We start from the raw sequence: 17,849 nt of genomic DNA, 5'->3' as shown, positions 1-17,849 counted from the left end.
AAATTTAAGTCCTATTTTGCAATTGCATTTATGTCGTAACAACACAGACAGGTGTTATGGCGGCGATGGGATATGAAAGGGATAGGATGAAGAAAGAAGTGATCGTAACCTTAATTAAGGTACATCCTGGTGTGAAAATGCGAAAACATGGGAAACCAAGATTGCCGACAGTGGGGTTCGAACCCACTATCTCCCAAATGCTAACTCATAGCTACGTCATCCAAACCGTATAGCCTATTCTCTCGGTATTTAAGTCCAAGAACAGGTAACTAACTGTATGAACAGTTCATCCAGACAATGTTTTATGGGCTTTGCACATCTGTTTGCAATTAAAAAATATTAACCTGACAGCCTGCTTTGTTTTGATGCTGGAATTTTGCGATCCGTGTGGAAGGAAATGTGCACAGAGGTGAAGGCCTGAACTTAAAGAGAACGAAGGACACCATTATCACCAAGTGCTTCCTGTGGTTCTTTCTGCTTATTGGTACAAGGTACACTGCTCTCTGAGAAAGTTTATAGTAACTACAGCTCGTCTTAAATCCATTAATTTAAGATTCCCACATGATCTTCACTATGTACGAGTTCTACAGTTACCGCGTTGCTCCAAGGTCAGACCGTAGAAGAGGATATGAATCATATTCTTTCAAACTGCATCCACCATTATGACCAGTCCACTGATTTACTCAAGAAACTCGTATCACTGGAATACACATTACGAAAAAGACTTGCATCTCTAACGGCCAGATCAAACAAACAAACGTATGAAATTTTATGTGTGTGTTTTACAAGTCCTTTATTTAACAGTTTGAATGACCCCTTTTAGTGTGGCTTTGTTTCATTTTGATTGTGTACGGTTTACTGGTTAAACTTAAAAAAGACGGGCCCAATTAATTTTCTAATTCTTACAGTCTTTGATGCTCTTGTATTTTTAACAAACAGTCTTGGCTGAATTGACAAAGCCTGGTAGCCAAATAAAATATTAAAAAAAAATAAGAAAACCAAATGCGCTAATTATCTCTGTTTAACATATCACCATGTTATATTTCGTGCCTAATTTCCGAAAATAGGACAAATACACGTTTATGAAAAACTCCACTTCTTATTCTTATCACGTTTCACAGGAATCATACCCTGTCCGCTGACTGACTGCAGTGACCACAAGCAGGAACGTCTTCCAAACATCAGAACTGAGTTCGTCTCTCTTAATTAGTTTATATTCACTATTTTGAATTTTAGCCATTGCGCTGACCGTCGATTCACATGGCATGGTGAACTACAGCTCGAAATGTATGGTTAACACAATCATTCCACCATTCTTTTATACCTCCCAGTTTCCGGCCTTTGCTCTTTGTAAAGAAGGGCTTACTCATCTCTGGATGAACCACATGCTTGCAACGTCAGTGAAGCAAGCAAGGTCATCCCCCACTTAGCAAACTGTGCTGCGAACATGCCCTGTCGAACGAATTGGAGCAAACTCAGGAATTTTAGATTACACGCTCCACTCATACGTAATGGTCTACTTATGCAATACTGAATACAATCGCTATAGGCAGTTTTAATATGATTGCACTTGTTACTTTAAATTTAATATTTACCGTACGTCTAAATCTACTTCATTACTGACTATCTTTTCCTCATCTTATGATCAGCGTACAGTTCTATTTTTATAACCCATAATTAAAATAAGAATTCTGCACCAAGCGCACTAGGTATGACTGGAGAGGTGCCTAAGCGCAAGGCGTTCAGGAGAATATTACGCAAACTTTCAAGGCCCGCAACTCACGTCCTTTGAAATGTAATATTACATGGAAGATCATTTCAGTACATAAGCAATGAACGTCGCGAGCTTCACTTTCTCGTGCGAGATAGTTCCTTTGCAAAGCAGTGGACACACACAAGAGAATCACATTGACATTCAGCTTTATGAAGTTTAAATATCTGCTTTAGGAAGGTAAGGACATACGTGCTATCGGGCCAGTACCTGTCACGTGGGGAAGTAAAACAAAGAAATGGCTATCCTGCAGGAGTGGAGTTTGATCAAGGCAGGTTAGCTGTCTCTGACAGAAATAACCTATCTCTCTCCATCTTATGACGGAAATTTATATTGTAATCTGTACGACTGACTTTGTCTACTCGGTATTTCCTACAGCAGTGCCCTCTGGGACATTACTAAAGAAACCATCATGTCACTGGATGCGCCTGGAGCGGACTGTTTAAAACCCTGAGTTTCCTTCGGACGTAGTATATGTTGGTGCTCCCGGGAACATCTCACCTCTTGGAGGAGCAACCCATGCGACCTGTTTGCTGTGTTCAGAGGTAGTCTGTCTGCTGGGTACCGTCGAAGAATACTTACTTTTCTTTAAAGAGATCTATACGGATTTCATTCGCCAGCAGTGTTAAATTAACCAAATTCAGCATTGTACTTGTCACACACACACACACACACACACACACACACACACACACACACACACACACACACACACACACACACACAGACAGAGATAATGAATTAAGGAAAACGATGGCCACCTCAACCAAGGTTGCCGAAAGATCAGCAGAATACTAATATGCCCGTAAAATCGTCAATTTAGTCATTTTGAGAAGAAAAAAAGGAAAACACAAGTGAAAATAATGAGATGAGTACTTACTGTAGGGATGTATTCTTTTATCCCAGTTCAATTAACACAATACCAGTAATTATTCACATACCACTAAGAAGTACCACAAAAATGTTTCAAAGTAAAAACTCACAAAATGGTACGCAAGGGATGTTTTGAATCCATTCAAATTATTTTTATAAAATGTGTTATAAATCTGAAGTTATGATACCAAAATGTTTCAAATTTTAGAACAATCTTAACTTTGGCAACTTAAATGAACTCACCAAATGTGGTGAAAATCGGACGAAGATAGCAAAACTTAAAAACTCAGTAGGGCCCTCCCTTAATGACATATGTGCTGCGGGTCAGTATTTATCGCACAACATTGTCACATAGCGGTCTTCGCAGGCGCAGCGATGACAATTAGTTTTAATGACATATGTGCTGCGGGTTAGTATTTATCCCACAATATTGTCACATAGCGGTCTTCGCAGGCGCAGCGATGACAATTTGTTTTACTTATCTCCCAATGAAGCGGCCATCAATTGGAAACAAGAATACAGGTAAATTTGGCCAATTTAATACTATTCTATTCATCAGCGTAATCGTAGTGTTATCTGCATCTTTAATAGTTCAGGAGATATTCGACGTGGGTGTTCTTATCGACTCACCCTCTGTAAGGTTAACTCCGTCTGTCCCGAAAAGGTCTGCTGTAAAGTAGGTGAAACGCCTACGTTCGTCAAAAGACGGCCAAATCTTAGTAGTTCGAAAGGAGACTTTCTATTTGATGTAAAGTCGTTTTTAAGCATGTGTATTGTGTATTCCTAATTAATAAGAAATCTTGTAAAATACCTTAAATATTAAACTGGACAATTTAAATAGACCTCGGAGAGTAATAAGAACTGTTCGAAAATAAAATAAATTATTGTTCCAAAAATCTCACAGTAACCTTTTTGTGGCCTTGATCGAAACACACAAAAGCGGTCTGACAAAGAACTGCATTGTACGGATACTGTATATGACGCACTTCGCAACCTTGGTAAATATATATTTCTCGAGACAAAAGAGCAAAAAGGAAACATAATTCATGTGATGGAATTTATGAGACATGATTTCCAGTCCTTATAAGAAACAAAGGGCGCGGCGTTAGTACTTGCAACTAAGATGATAATATACGCTATAAAGTCAAGTATTAAACAACTTGCTATAAACTATTTCCTGGCTGGGAAGAACTTCCCTATCAGTCCTCGGAGCAAGAGATCGCGAATTCGAGCCTAACCAGCGACGCTGTAATCAGTTCCACAATCCAAGCTGGGACTTTTCGTTAATATGTCCTTTAGAAGACTATCTCTGCATAATATAGATGTTCCTAATCATAGAATATACCGGGCTGAGTGGCTCAGACGGTTGAGGCGCTGGCCTTCTGACCCCAACTTGTCAGGTTCAATCCCGGCTCAGTCCGGTGGTATTTGAAGGTGCTCAAATACATCAGCCTAGTGTCGGTAGGTTTACTAGCACGTAAAAGAACTCCTGCGGGACTAAATTCCGGCACCTCGGCGTCTCTGAAAACTATAAAAGTTGTTAGTGGGACGTTAATCCAATAACAATTATTATTATCATTATTATTAATCACGGAATACCTCCTGTATAATTTCGATTTTCTAACTGAGACACCTTCAGCCGTTGTTAAATGGAATTGAATATTTACGTCCTTTTAGGTCCTCCCAGTTCCAGTTCTGGTGAGACAGTGTATTATGCCTTCTGGTATGAGTTAGAAAAAATCTGTCACTTTTAAAAACCTTTTTCAGTCTCGTCTTTGGCTGAATTGTCAGAGTGCTGGACTTCAGTTCAGAGAAGCCGAGGTTCGATTCCCGGCTGGGTTGGGGGGATTTTAACTTTGTGTGGTGAATTCCTCTAGTTCGGATACTTCAGTTCATATTAATACGCATCTTCATTAGCATACGACAACCTCAGAAACACGCAATGATGTATATATGCCTCCAGATACGGTTAGCCTCAGGAAAGGGTGCTAACCGAGCGAGTTGGCTCCGCGGTTTGGGATACGTAGCTGTGATCTTGCATTCGAGAGATAGTAGGTTCGAAATTTATTTTGAAGATGGATTCTTCCGTGGCTTCTAATTTTCACGTCAGGGAAATGCTGGGATTCTATCTTAATTAACGTCACGGTCGTCCCCTTCCGCGTCCTAGTCCTGTCCTATTCTATCCTATCGGATTGTCACCATAAGGTAGGCTATATATGTGTAGGTCAAACTTTAAAAAATCCAACAAGAAAACAACCTGGACTAAATCCATACAATGTGCCGACCCCAGGTAATTGCAAAAGGCTATGAGAAGGTCTCATCCTTGATTTCAAATAACTGAAAGTGACCGAGGTATGAGCGATGCTAGTAATGCCTTATGCAGCTAGTCTCTCTGACGAGAAGTGTGAGTGTGTCGCTCATAGCTCGGAGAAGGAAAGCAACGGGTAACCACCTCACTCTGTTTCCCCACTACGCCTCTTGAATAACACTTACGCTATCTATGACAGTTGATGGTTGAGCTCGGGAAAGGAGAGGGGGATTGCAAGAGCCTTCGAGCTGAGGACTCAACATAACGTCCTTTCAGGGCAGCTTATGTGTGCACTTGAACTTAGTTTTATTAATTTTAAAAATTACAATTTAGAGATGGGGTGTCTTTATTTTATAATTTCCCAATTATAGGGTTTTCACTAGGATAAAGTATACTTAATTTCTCAATACGAAACCTGTCATCACTGCTTAACAAGTTATAAAAAATACTATGTAATAAATCATGTGAGCATATAATATGAAATGTCATACAGTTCAAAAAGGAATTAAGAAGCAAAAGATACGCACACGATGCTATTGACTGTATAAACGGTTTCTCGAAATTAATATTGAACCGCGAATGGTAGCTATCGCTATGTTTGTCAACAGTTCTTCTTCTTCTTCTTCTTCTTCTTCTTCTTCTTCTTCTTCTTCTTCTTCTTCTTCTTCTTCCACTTTTCTCACACTTGAGGGTCGCGGGTGCGAACTGTGTCACACATATGTGGGTTTGGCCCTGTTTTGCGGCCAGATGCCCTTCCTGACGCCAACCTTTTATGGAAGGATGTAATCAATATTGCGTGTTTCTGTGGTGGTTGGTTGTGTAGTGTGTTGTCTGAATATGAAGAGGAAAGTCAAAATACGTTGTTCTGTACTTAATGAAGTCGAAAACTGGGATAAGAATTTAGAAATTGTCCCCCAGGGGCCCCCACCATCAAGCCTGTGACATATATTTTGCAGTTCATATTTTTCTTTATAATACGAGACTGTACGGTAGGGTCATACACACTCTTCTTATCTAAATCTACCAGAATGCGATTCAAATAGTGCAGTTGGATTAATGATCAATGCGTTCTTGTTTTCCGGTTTAAAATCTATGATATATATTCGTCTGGTTCTTCCGCTTGCCACCAATCCAGACACATCCTCGTAGTAACAGATAAACTTACTGTACGAAGGAAAATAATGCATGTATCCAAAATTATTAGGATTGCAGTAAATGCTAACATATTAATTAATACTCAGCCGTAATTTACCCAAGAGATATCCAGTTTACTCTGCCACCTGGTAGAGTGAAACAGAACATCGAAAATTACGCACAGACACCCTGGATGACTTCAAGTAATAATGACTGCAGACGGTAGCTGATGCCATGCGTTTATTATTATTATTATTATTATTATTATTATTATTATTATTATTATTATTATTATTATAATACATACATACATTATCATAGACTGTTATGCCTTTCAGCGTTCAGTCTGCAAGCCTCTGAGAATTTACTAAACGTCGCCACAATCCTCGATTTGCAACTAGTGTTGTGGCCTCATTTACTTCTATACCTCTTATCTTTAAATCGTTAGAAACCGAGTCTAACCATCGTCGTCTTGGTCTCCCTCTACTTCTCTTACCCTCCATAACGGAGTCCATTATTCTCCTAGGTAATCTATCCTCCTCCATTCGCCTCACATGACCCCACCACCGAAGCCGGTTTATGCGTACAGCTTCATCCATCGAGTTCATTCCTAAATTAGCCTTTATATCCTCATTCCGAGTACCCTCCTGCCATTGTTCCCATCTGTTTGTACCAACAATCATTCTTGCTACCTTCATATCTGTTACTTATAACTTATTAATAAGATATCCTGAGTCCACCCAGCCTTCGCTCCCGTAAAGCAGAGTTGGTCTGAAAACAGACCGATGTAAAGATAGTTTCGTCTGGGAGCTGACTTCCTTCTTACAGAATACTGTTGATCGCAACTGCGAGCTCACTGCATTAGCTTTACTACACCTTAATTCAATCTCGCTTACTATATTACCATCCTGGGAGAACACACAACCTAAATACTTGACATTATCGACCTGTTCTAGCTTTGTATCACCAATCTGACATTCAATTCTGTTGAATTTCTTACCTACTGACATCAATTTAGTCTTCGAGAGGCTAATTTTCATACCATTATTATTATTATTATTATTATTATTATTATTATTATTATTATTACTGAAGCCTTCGTGGCTCAGACGGCAGCGCGCCGGCCTCTCACCGCTGGATGCCGTGGTTCAAATCCCGGTCACTCCATGTGAGATTTGTGCTGGACAAAGCGGAGGTAGGACGGGTTTTTCTCCGGGTACTCCGGTTTTTCCTGTCATGTTTCATTCCAGCAACACTCTCCAATATCATTTCATCTGCCATTTATTAATCATTGCCCCAGAGGAGTGCCATAGTCTTCAGCAGCCGGAACAATTCCTATCCTCGGTGCTAGATGGGGGCTTCATTCATCCCATTCCTGACCCAGTCGAACAACTGGAAACAGGCTGTGGATTTTCATTATTATTAGCCAGCCTCTGGTCTGTCTCTTATTCCGAGCACCAAGGTTCGTTTAGCAGCCAGTTCAAGGATTTTAATTCTGGACTGAGGACTAGAATAGGGTTCAATAGATACGAGGAACTCTCAAGCGCACAGTGAGAATATGACGCTACTGACCAAGTATACATAGACAAACACTGGTTGCCATGGTTAGGGAAATTGATGACGCTCAGACCCCATCCTAAAAGCAAATTCATGTTAAAATATTATCCTGAGATGCAGATAGAAACTCACCATTTTTGCTGTTGGAGTTGTGGTTGGACTGCAAAGTCCTCAGGTCATCCAAAGCTTTGGCACTACACGTAGGTGTGTTCACTTCGTAAGTGTTGTTGAAGAGGCTATAATCCACCTCATACTCTCCGGTCTCCTTCTTGAAGGTGACCAGGGGCTCGAAGCGATGCCCCCACAGAATCTCGTTGGGCAGGTACGACGATCGTGCCTGCGTCGTCATACCCGTGGACTCGATCACGCCTGAAAGGATGTTGACAATGTATTAGAATAACAATGAAACAATAACAACTCAGCTACAAGCAGATGGAAACAATGAGCAATCAATCAATCAATCAATCAATCAATCAATCAATCAATCAATCAATCAATCAATCAATCAATCAATCAATACTGATCTGCATTTAGGGCAGTCGCCCAGGTGGCAGATTCCCTATCTGTTGCTTTCCTAGCCTTTTCCTAAACGATTTCAAAGAAATTGGAAATTTATTGAACGTCTCCCTTGGTAAGTTATTCCAATCCCTAACTCCCCTTCCTATAAATGAATATTTGCCCCAGTTTGTCCTCTTGAATTCCAATTTTATCTTCATATTGTGATCTTTCCTACTTGGGTAATCGCTTTGGAGAGGTAAAGACTAAGTTAGGAATAATAATTACTGTGGCTATTGCTATACTTTCTGCCATGTAAGTCTATACACTAAGGGTACAACATTACTCTTTCTCCCCTGTTAATACTGAAGGTAGTGATTTATAGTTATTTTCTAACTGTTAGGTTCAATTCAGTGTCGCCAACCATAGAGTTTAGGGACCCTACTTGTGATACGACGCCTCACAGTTACTCTTAATCTTGCAAGTTGGCACTATGTAGTCATGATGTTTTCGTGACTTGGGAGATTGTCCGTGCTGCCACTGCCGCATTGTGAAAATCACTAGTGCTACATTTTCGGGAATAAGTGAAGCATATTTTCTTTTCCTGTAGGATTTTAAATCTGTTTGCGTAGTACCAGGTAAGTAGAATTGTGGCATATTCGAATAACGCATTTAATGATGTATTTGGCGTGAAATGATGAACACAGCATTTTATTAATACGGTCTTATTTCGTCCATTTTGTCGAAGCAAGAAAAATCTGCAAGAACTCCTCCGAAATTGAAAGCAACGTTACCTCCTCTATAAAGATCAGTTCAGTTGAAATGGAAGGACATTTTTGTTATCAATGAACCTTGTCTAGTTTCGTACTCTCACAACTTTGGTACAGTTTGCGGACTTTTTTTTTTTTTTTTTACAATTTGCTTTGCTTCGCACCGACACACATCCGTCTTATGGAAACGATGTCCGTCTCCATGGATAAATGGTTAGCGTGCTGGCCTTTGGTCACAGGGGTCCCGGGTTCGATTCTCGGCAGGGTCGGGAATTTTAACCATCATTGGTTAATTTCGCTGGCACGGGGGCTGGGTGTATGTGTCATCTTCATCATCATTCCATCCTCATCACGACGCGCAGGTCGCCTGCGGGAGTCAAATCAAAAGATCTGCACCTGGCGAGCCGAACATGTTCTCGGACACTCCCGGCACTAAAAGCCATACGCCATTTCATTTCATGGAAACGATGGGATAGGAAAGGCGTAGGAGTGGGAAGGAAGTGGCCGTGGCCTTAAAGAAGGTAAAGCCATGCAGTATACCGGGGAACCACGGAAAACCATCTTCAGGGCTGCCAACAATGGGGTTCGAACCCACTATCTATCAGATGCAAGCTCACGGCTGCGCGCCCCTAAACGCACGGCCAAATTGCCCGGTGGTTTGCAGACTTACCCTTTGTGTATTCTTATTGGCTTGCGGCATATGTACATGTAATATACATGGTGAACCGAAATTCGCGCACTCGGGCGTCCCAGCGCGACTTCTCACATGCCAGCAATTAAAAGAAAAGTCTCTCACAAAAGTTCCTCCTGCGAGTATATCCGGTAGAAAAAGGACGTTAAAGGGGGGCAATCTGGCAACACTGTAACCGCATGTAGGGTAACATATTAGTCGTGCTGCACAGTTGGTGCAATGGATAGAGTTTTGGGTTAGCATGCAGGAGGTCGAGGGGTCGATCCTGGGTTGAGGCGTATGTTTTTTATTTCGTGGTAAAAAACGTGTACTTAACGAGGTAAAAAGTAAATGAAATCGCAGAAAGATCAGATCATACGCCAACAAATTTCCTAAGACGACTCGGATGAAAAGCCGGGGTTTCGAACAGCTCAGCATGGCGCGCTACGAAAATGTTACAATTGAAATGTGTGGGTGCAGGAGAACATTTCCAACATCTCCTGTCATAAGGTACGAGCTTACTTTCATAATTCTTAATTACTAATTTTTAAAATTTCAATTGTTATCTCATGTCATGCACGAGTAAAGTGAGCGAAGTGCTATTCTTATTGCTATACTGCGGAGCGGGCAGTGATGAGTCAACGGGAGGCAGATGGGCGCGCCTGCCGGCCAAACGATGAGAGAAACTCTCTCTATTTAATGACACCCGGTATACTGCATGTCTTGATCTGTCACTTGTGTGTTCCCTTCCACTACTTCCTTCTTACGTGCTGTACCTCAAAGCTCACCCAAGTCCTTCATGATCTCATAAGACATGACATTAGACGTGATAGCATCAAGGAGATGTACAACAGAGATTCCCTACCGAGATTACAACCATTAGCTGCCACACCTTTGGAAATACAAATCGATGTTAAAAAAACATGTATCATATATAAATAAACGCGATGTTATTCCAACGAGATTAAGACTCGTTTTTAATTGACGTGAACGTACTTAAATGTAAAAACTGCTGTCAACAACAGGTGGAAAATAATTAATTCACGCCAATTTTGTGACTGAGTAATTTTTAATGTAGGCTGGAATACCTGAAACGTCTCTGTCAAGGTGAGCCGCTTAATATCTCAGGATATTGAAGAGAACATAAAAACCAAAGCTGCCCACGTGGTATGCAAATGGAGAGAATAAACATTTATGTATAAAAGCAAATTTTAATGATAATATCTGGAATAAGTAGGTTGTAATAGCTCTCCACTTTGGTTTCATACTGATATTGATATTTTACGAATAATTTCAATTTTAAATAGATTTTAATAGTTCTTAATGCCCCGAGAAAATAATTTAATTCACGCGCTTTGGAATATAAATGAGGAACGTGCTTTGAAAGGTCAAAGAATGTAAGAGAGCTCAAGGGGAATTTTGCAATATAAATGAGTTATGTCGCTTTAGATAATTATCACGCAACTCATAACCGGACATAAAATATTTCACTTTGCGCTTCTCTCCCCATGTCTCTTTTCAAGACCTTAAGTGCCGGTTTGAGTGGTTTAGACAGTTAGAGCGCTGGCATTCTGGGTCCAAGTTGGTGGGTTGGATTCTTCCTAAGTTTTGTCCCGCAGAAATTCCTTTAAGACACCCAAGTCTTGGAAGTCACAGAAACACACAATAGTGATTACTTGGGTGAAGGACAAGGCTGACGTACAGTATTCGAATAACTTCAAATACCATCCCGGTCTAAATAGCCAAGAATAACGGCCGAGAGGATTCGTCGTGCTGACCACACGACACCTCGTAATCTGCAGGCCTTCGGGCTGAGCAGCGGTCTCTTGGTACGCCAAGGCCCTTCAAGAGCTGTAGTGCCATGGGGTTTGGGGTTTCAAATACCATCGGCCTGAGCCACGATCGAACCTGCTATGCTGGGCTCTGAAGGTAGCTGCTTTGCCGTCTGAATTACTCAGTCCATTATTATTATTATTATTATTATTATTATTATTATTATTATTATTATTATTATTATTATTATTATTAAAATAAACGAGATTGGTGTGACCCACGTTTCAGCCTCTCCCTACATCATCATCATCATCTCCTCACACCCAGACTTGCAGGTCGCCCATGGCCGTCAAATAGAAATACCTATACCAGGCGAACCGAACATGTCCTCGGACACTCCCGGCACTAACAGCCATACACTAAATAAATAATCACAATCACTATAGTTTTCTCCTTCGTCCGACTCCTAGGCCAAATGGTTAGCATTGAGGCCTTCGGTCCAGAGGGTCTCGGGTTCGATTCACGACCGGGTCGGTATTTGTGATTGTTTCAACACTTCCCTCTTCACACACATCACTCTATCAAACATCACAGAAACACACAATAGTGATTATGCCCCTCAATATGGTTGGCGTCAGGAAGGGTATCCAGCCGTAAAACAGGGCCAAATTCACATGTATGTGTGACAAAGTTCACCCCCGCGACCCCACAGCTGTGGGGAAAATGTCGTAGATGAAGAAAAAGTAGAAGAAGGCCATCGTTTTCTCCTTCGACTCCCGATGCACGCAGAAATGAAACCTAATTCATGGGTCAAAACTCCGGGCCGCAATGAACTATAAATCCACTCACAGGAACTACAACCTCATCGACGATGTATCTGCATCTAAACACCAAAACCAAACCTCATGGTGGAACAGCCTGGAAGGCCCTTGTAACCGATTAGCTTTACGTCCCATTAACTACTTTTGACGGTATTCGGAGACACCGAGTTGCCGGAATTTAGTCCCGCAGGAGTTCTTTAACGTGCCAGTAAATCTACCAACACGAGGCTGACGTATTTGAGCTTCTTCAAATACCATCGGACTCAGCCAGCATCGAACCTGCCAAGTTGGGGTCAGAAGGCCAGCGTCTCAACCGTCTGAACCACTCAGCCCGGCCCTTCGACCGCTGCTCAGCCCGAAGGCCTAGTGTTTACGAGGTGTTTTGTGGTCGGCACAATGAATCTTCTCGGTCGTTATTCTTGATTTTCTACACCGGGGCCGCTATCTACCTCACCGTCAGATAGCTCCTCAATTGTAATCACATAGGCTAAGGCAGGGATGGCGAAACTTTTCCAGCTAGTGTGCCATTTTAGGTCTCATCTGTTTACTGTGCCACTTGTTATTTTCGTTTGTAATGGATACAATCCCCGCCCCTACTCACCACCGCCACCACTGACTTCCATCCCTATTTCTAAATTGTGTTTCATAATATGATATTACATATATATTGTAAAATACAAAATACATGTGATTGCATGTTTCATGGTCGTATTTTGCAATACCGCAAAAATACTTAGTAGCTTTGTCATTTATGTTAGGTTCATAACTTGTCTTCACAACGTTCATTGTAGAAAATATTTGCTTGCAGGCGTATGATGACCCAAACAAAGTAAGTAGCGCTGTAGCAAGTTTCTTCATGGCCGAAAACTTTTGTGGGAGACGGTTCTACTATTCAAGTATTAAGTTCTCCGGCTTCTCGGGAGAGTATTCACCATCAACAGCACACTCGATTTTCACTAATGCTTCATCAAGTTGTACGAACTTTTTCACCCATACATGCTTTCTTAAAATTCAGTCAACTCATTTCTAAACTGTCCATATCTAACCACTTAAAAAAATAAATAGACTCATTTGTGCAATATAAGGTTTTGAAATAAAGTGCGATACTTTCTCCATATCTCGAAATTGGGATAATTTCTTGGCAACTATTTGTCTTACAAAATTCACAACAATAAACAGTTACTCGCTAGGAATAATTACGCGATGCTGGCAACCACACACAAGCCAAACTTCACTAAGTCACTGATATGGGTAAGCGAATGGCTCGTCGGCTGCATCTGACATTTATTTCACTTGACTTCCGGACCTATGGGTGTTGTAGTGTTGCCATAATGCACTTTCTAATGGAACTAGAATTTAGATATTCGATATTTATTTCTTAAACCTGAAACACTATAACTATACGATGCACGAGATATATATAGTCTATAGTACAAAACGTACATAAAAATTTTAATATGTACATGTGGTGTGCTACCGAAATCGTGTTCGCGTGTCACCTAATGATACGCGTGGCATAGGTTCGCCATCCCTGGGCTAAGGGGATCTACAGTAGAACCAGCCCTCAGATCCAGCTAAAATCCTTGACCTGGCCAGGAAATGAGCCCAAGCCATCAGGTAAGAGGCAGGCACGCTATCCCTACCTTCTCTATACTAATAAACGAGTCGAATTTTAGTGGTCGATAAAGGTGTGTATGAGGTACCTCCAGACATCTTAGAAACTTAAAACTTTGTCCCAGAAATCTGGTGATACCCAAAACCTGAAAATTCCCAAAATTCCCCGAGTGGACCAATCGAGATGGGGAGAAGGTTTTTCGAAATTGGGATCCAGTAGCAAACCAGCGTAGTATACAGAAGCTTAAGCATTTTTTCACACAGTGGTAATCAAGTTTTCCAAAACGATGATCTGTAGTATGTGTGAAAGGCCACATTCACCTCAAACTCCAAGAAAACTTTCGAGTTATAAAGGAGGTATAATGGCGTGTGGCCTCCGAAGAGGCCTGGTCCAGGTATTTCGAGTTGACCCCATGTAAGCGACTTGCGCGTCTGTGAGTGGAAGGCCCTACCTATGATGAATTCTAATGATATAGGCGGCAAACATATCCAGCCCCCGAGCCATCAGAATTAACCTATAAATGTTAAAATCGCCGATTAGGCTGGAAATCAACCCCTGCACCCCCTGGGCAAAAAGGCAACAGGATTTAGTCATAGAGCTGGACATAAATGAGGTAATGAACGGAAGTTGAAGTGTAGCGATGTAGAAAGTTCGGAATAAAAGTGAAAAAATACGAATTATTTACACACTTCCAGACATCCTAAACAATTTGGTACAAAAGAAACTGGTAATTGCAAGATCCCTAGAAAAATCCCAATACTCTTCGAGGGAGCCGAGTCAGGGTGTTAGAAATTGGGTTTCAGAAGCGAAACAGCTTAAAATGCGCAAACGTAAGCATTTTCTCAAGCCAGTAGGAAACTAATTTTCTATAGGTACAAAATAGATGTGGTTGGGAACAAAACACCTGTGTTGACACTTACGTATTGCGAATCCTAAATTAATCTATAAGAATTTTCTTACATCTTCATGAATGTGAAGTGTTTTGGCTTTTTAATTTGAAGAACACGATGACCTGTTTATTAATAGTTTTATATAATACGGACCATCCATTGGAAATATTTATTTAACTCCTTACTTGAAATACGTAGCGAAGTGCATAGTTACTGCTAGTAGACAATACGTATACGAGGCTGCTGACAAGAGTGTCCCAGTCCCGTAACGGGAAGTAGCAGAGTAGTATTTGAACTATGCATCTGATCCAAATGTTACTGAGTCGATGACACAGATGTTAGGGATCATGAAACAGCAATAGTCGCCATTACCATCTTCATACAAAGGTCATTCATGTACGAGTGTCCTGCTAGAACTACTACACATAATGTACTGCCTCTTTCACATCAAAAAACTAAAAGCTATAATTTGAAGATTATTTCTTCCGGGCAAATGTTATCTTATGTTGTCATTAATGTTTTTCACGGGCCGTACTTAAAGACTTGATACTGTATAGGCTTTTGGGCTTATGCCGTGTCAAAAGCCTATACAGTATCGTTATCATATGTTCATAGCTACCGGTTTCTTCTATTCTGTTATTTATATTAACAGTATTGATTCTTTCATTGACAAGTTCTCGATAGTCTTAAATATGTTTCCTCGGTCTTTTTGTGAAATTGCTGTCTATGAATCTTCAAGGAAGATGATCTCATCTTCCTTGCAGATTTTCGAATTCCTTTCCTAAGTTCAATATACTTGTTCCATTATCGTGTTCCTTGGCTGAATAGCTTTGGATTCTGAGGGCCCAGGCTTCGATTCTCGAACGATCGTGTGATTTTAACCGAGTATGGATAATTCTTCTGGCTCATGGACTGGATGTTTGTGGTCGTTTTAGTAAACTTCTCTTCATCTACATACAATACACCACACTTTGCCACCACAGAACCACAGAATAGTAATACACTCCTCCCCAGGATTGGCGTCAATAAGGGCATCCGCTCATAAAACTGGGCCATAAATCAATGAGAATAATGTGAAATCCTCTCTCCATTTTTAAGAATACTTTAGTATCTTCCTGGGTGCTATTCCTATATATAAATTCAGTGAATAGAAATCGTAATTGCGCCTAGTAAAACCGCTATGTGATAATATTTCTGGTTAGAACTTTGACCAGAAATGTTCTGTCATCTAAGGTTCAGTATATAATGAACTTTATCAACGAATTTTCGTTCTAAGTGATACATGTGTTGCGGGTCAGTATTTCTCACCTCAACATTGCCACATAGCGGAATTTCGAGGCGCAATGACGAAATGTAGTATTAGCACATTACCTTCCAGTATGACGACGATCTCGAAGCGTTCTCTGCAAAGTTCAGCTGCAGAGAAGGGATAGAGGGGACTCGTCATGTCTATCCTGTGGACGATGGTTGTTGGCCAGATGAAGAAGATTTTGTCCTCCTCTCCATCGCCACCTACCCTCAGCTCCTGCTGGTAGTAGGGCAGTACCTCACCCTCTTTGGTTACCTGCAGGAAGATGTGAACTTAATAGAAGACGTAGACAGAAAAACATACCGCAATTTTAAAAGCCTTGAAGTAATTCGCAGTGAAATGCCATGAAAAAAGTATTCGAAATGAATCTACAACTCAAGAAATTAACAAATAATAACTATAGGGTACAGATTTCTATGACCTAAGTCTCTGGAAATATGTGTGCACTTATGGCCTAAAAATACCTAAATATAGCATGAAAACATTGGAAATGTGGCACAACAGATATTAGGACTAAATATTATTAAAAATTGCTCATGAGCCTTCTTTTTATATTCAGGCAGCAGGACAGCGGCAAACTGATCATGTTCCTAACATTACTCTATCCTTCCTATTTTGACAACTTACTGCTCCCGAGTTCTGCTACTTTCAAAATTAGTTTAACCACCAAAATGTTCTAAGGAAAGGAGATCGAAACTAACGAAACACAAAGAAAAACACGTGGCATTATCAACACAGCACACGTCAATTATATTCGGCGAGTTGCTGAAACAAGTAAAGTTCGTTGGAGAAAGGAGTTAGATCACTTTTCCTCACTTTTTAGGGGAAGGGGAAAAAACTGAATTTAAACAAAAGTACTGTACGCTTCCTCGTATTTCCGGCGTAAAAAACAGCGGACATTGTTCATTTGACTACAGCAAGGTGCACCTTGGCCAGTTTCATATAGTGGAAGAAAATGACCTAAAATGGACATACTGTAGTTCTTTCCACCGCACGATTCAATTATAATATAAAAAATATATGCTTTTATATTATCTTATTGGCCAAATATGATTTAATGATAAAATACAGTAAATTATGTGACCTATAAAAAAGTATCATCGTGTTCGCAAGGGCTTAATTTTACTTACATTTGTAAGAAGATATCAGAATGAAAACATGACGTGCCATAGAAATCCCGCTAAGGCCACACTCCGGAGATAAAAATAGATGTTTGGTAATTTTGGTGATTTTTTTATGGCTGAAATTGAAAGGATTGAGTTTTCTTTTTACTTGTCACGAAGTTATTCCGCTGATTTCAAACAATTTATCATTATAACAATACTCTGTTTGCCAATTGTAATTTTACATTTAAATCCCATTTTCCTCCATAATATTCTATCAAATGTAATAAAATCAACTGAGTAGAGGTGGGTTCGATTCCCACTTTAGCCATCCCGGAAGTGGTTTTCTGTGGTTTCCTACTTCTCCTCCAGGCAAATGCCGGGATGGTACCTAACTTAAGGCCACGGCCGCTTCCTTCCCTCTTCCTTGTCTATCCCTTCCAATCTCCCCACCCCCCACGAAGGCCCCTGTTCAGCATAGCAGGTGAGGCCGCCTGGGCGAGGTACTGGTCATTCTCCCCAGTTGTATCTCCCGACTCAATGTCTCACGCTCGCTGAGTCCGAGGGAAGAGTCAACCCTGGAGGGAAACAGATTAAGAAGAAGAAGATGTAATAAAATATGTATGGTATATGTATCACAGCCGCCTCTGTGGTGTAGTGGTTAGCGTGATTAGCTGCCACCCCCGGAGGTCCGGGTTCGATTCCCGGCTCTGCCACGAAATTTGAAAAGTGGTACGAGGGCTGGAACGGGGTCCACTCA

General features: G+C 40.8%; 1 protein-coding gene across 2 annotated transcripts in view; it reads right to left on the bottom strand.

Annotated features, from left to right (window-relative positions):
* Positions 1-17,849, bottom strand: part of LOC136876135 (G protein-activated inward rectifier potassium channel 4) — a 355,451-nt gene that overhangs the window by 106,982 nt on the left and 230,620 nt on the right. For both annotated transcript variants that reach the window (XM_067149835.2, XM_067149833.2), the window contains exons 3-4: positions 16,049-16,241; positions 7,776-8,012 (exon numbers count right to left, since the gene is read on the bottom strand). In XM_067149835.2, the coding sequence (XP_067005936.1) occupies positions 7,776-8,012; positions 16,049-16,241 (430 nt within the window). The remainder of the gene's footprint in view (positions 1-7,775; positions 8,013-16,048; positions 16,242-17,849) is intronic.

Source organism: Anabrus simplex, chromosome 6 (assembly GCF_040414725.1).
Source record: "Anabrus simplex isolate iqAnaSimp1 chromosome 6, ASM4041472v1, whole genome shotgun sequence".
Classification (NCBI taxonomy): Eukaryota; Metazoa; Arthropoda; class Insecta; order Orthoptera; family Tettigoniidae; genus Anabrus; species Anabrus simplex.
The sequence above is the reverse complement of the archived record's forward strand: the minus strand, read 5'-3'. Positions and strand labels throughout refer to the sequence as shown.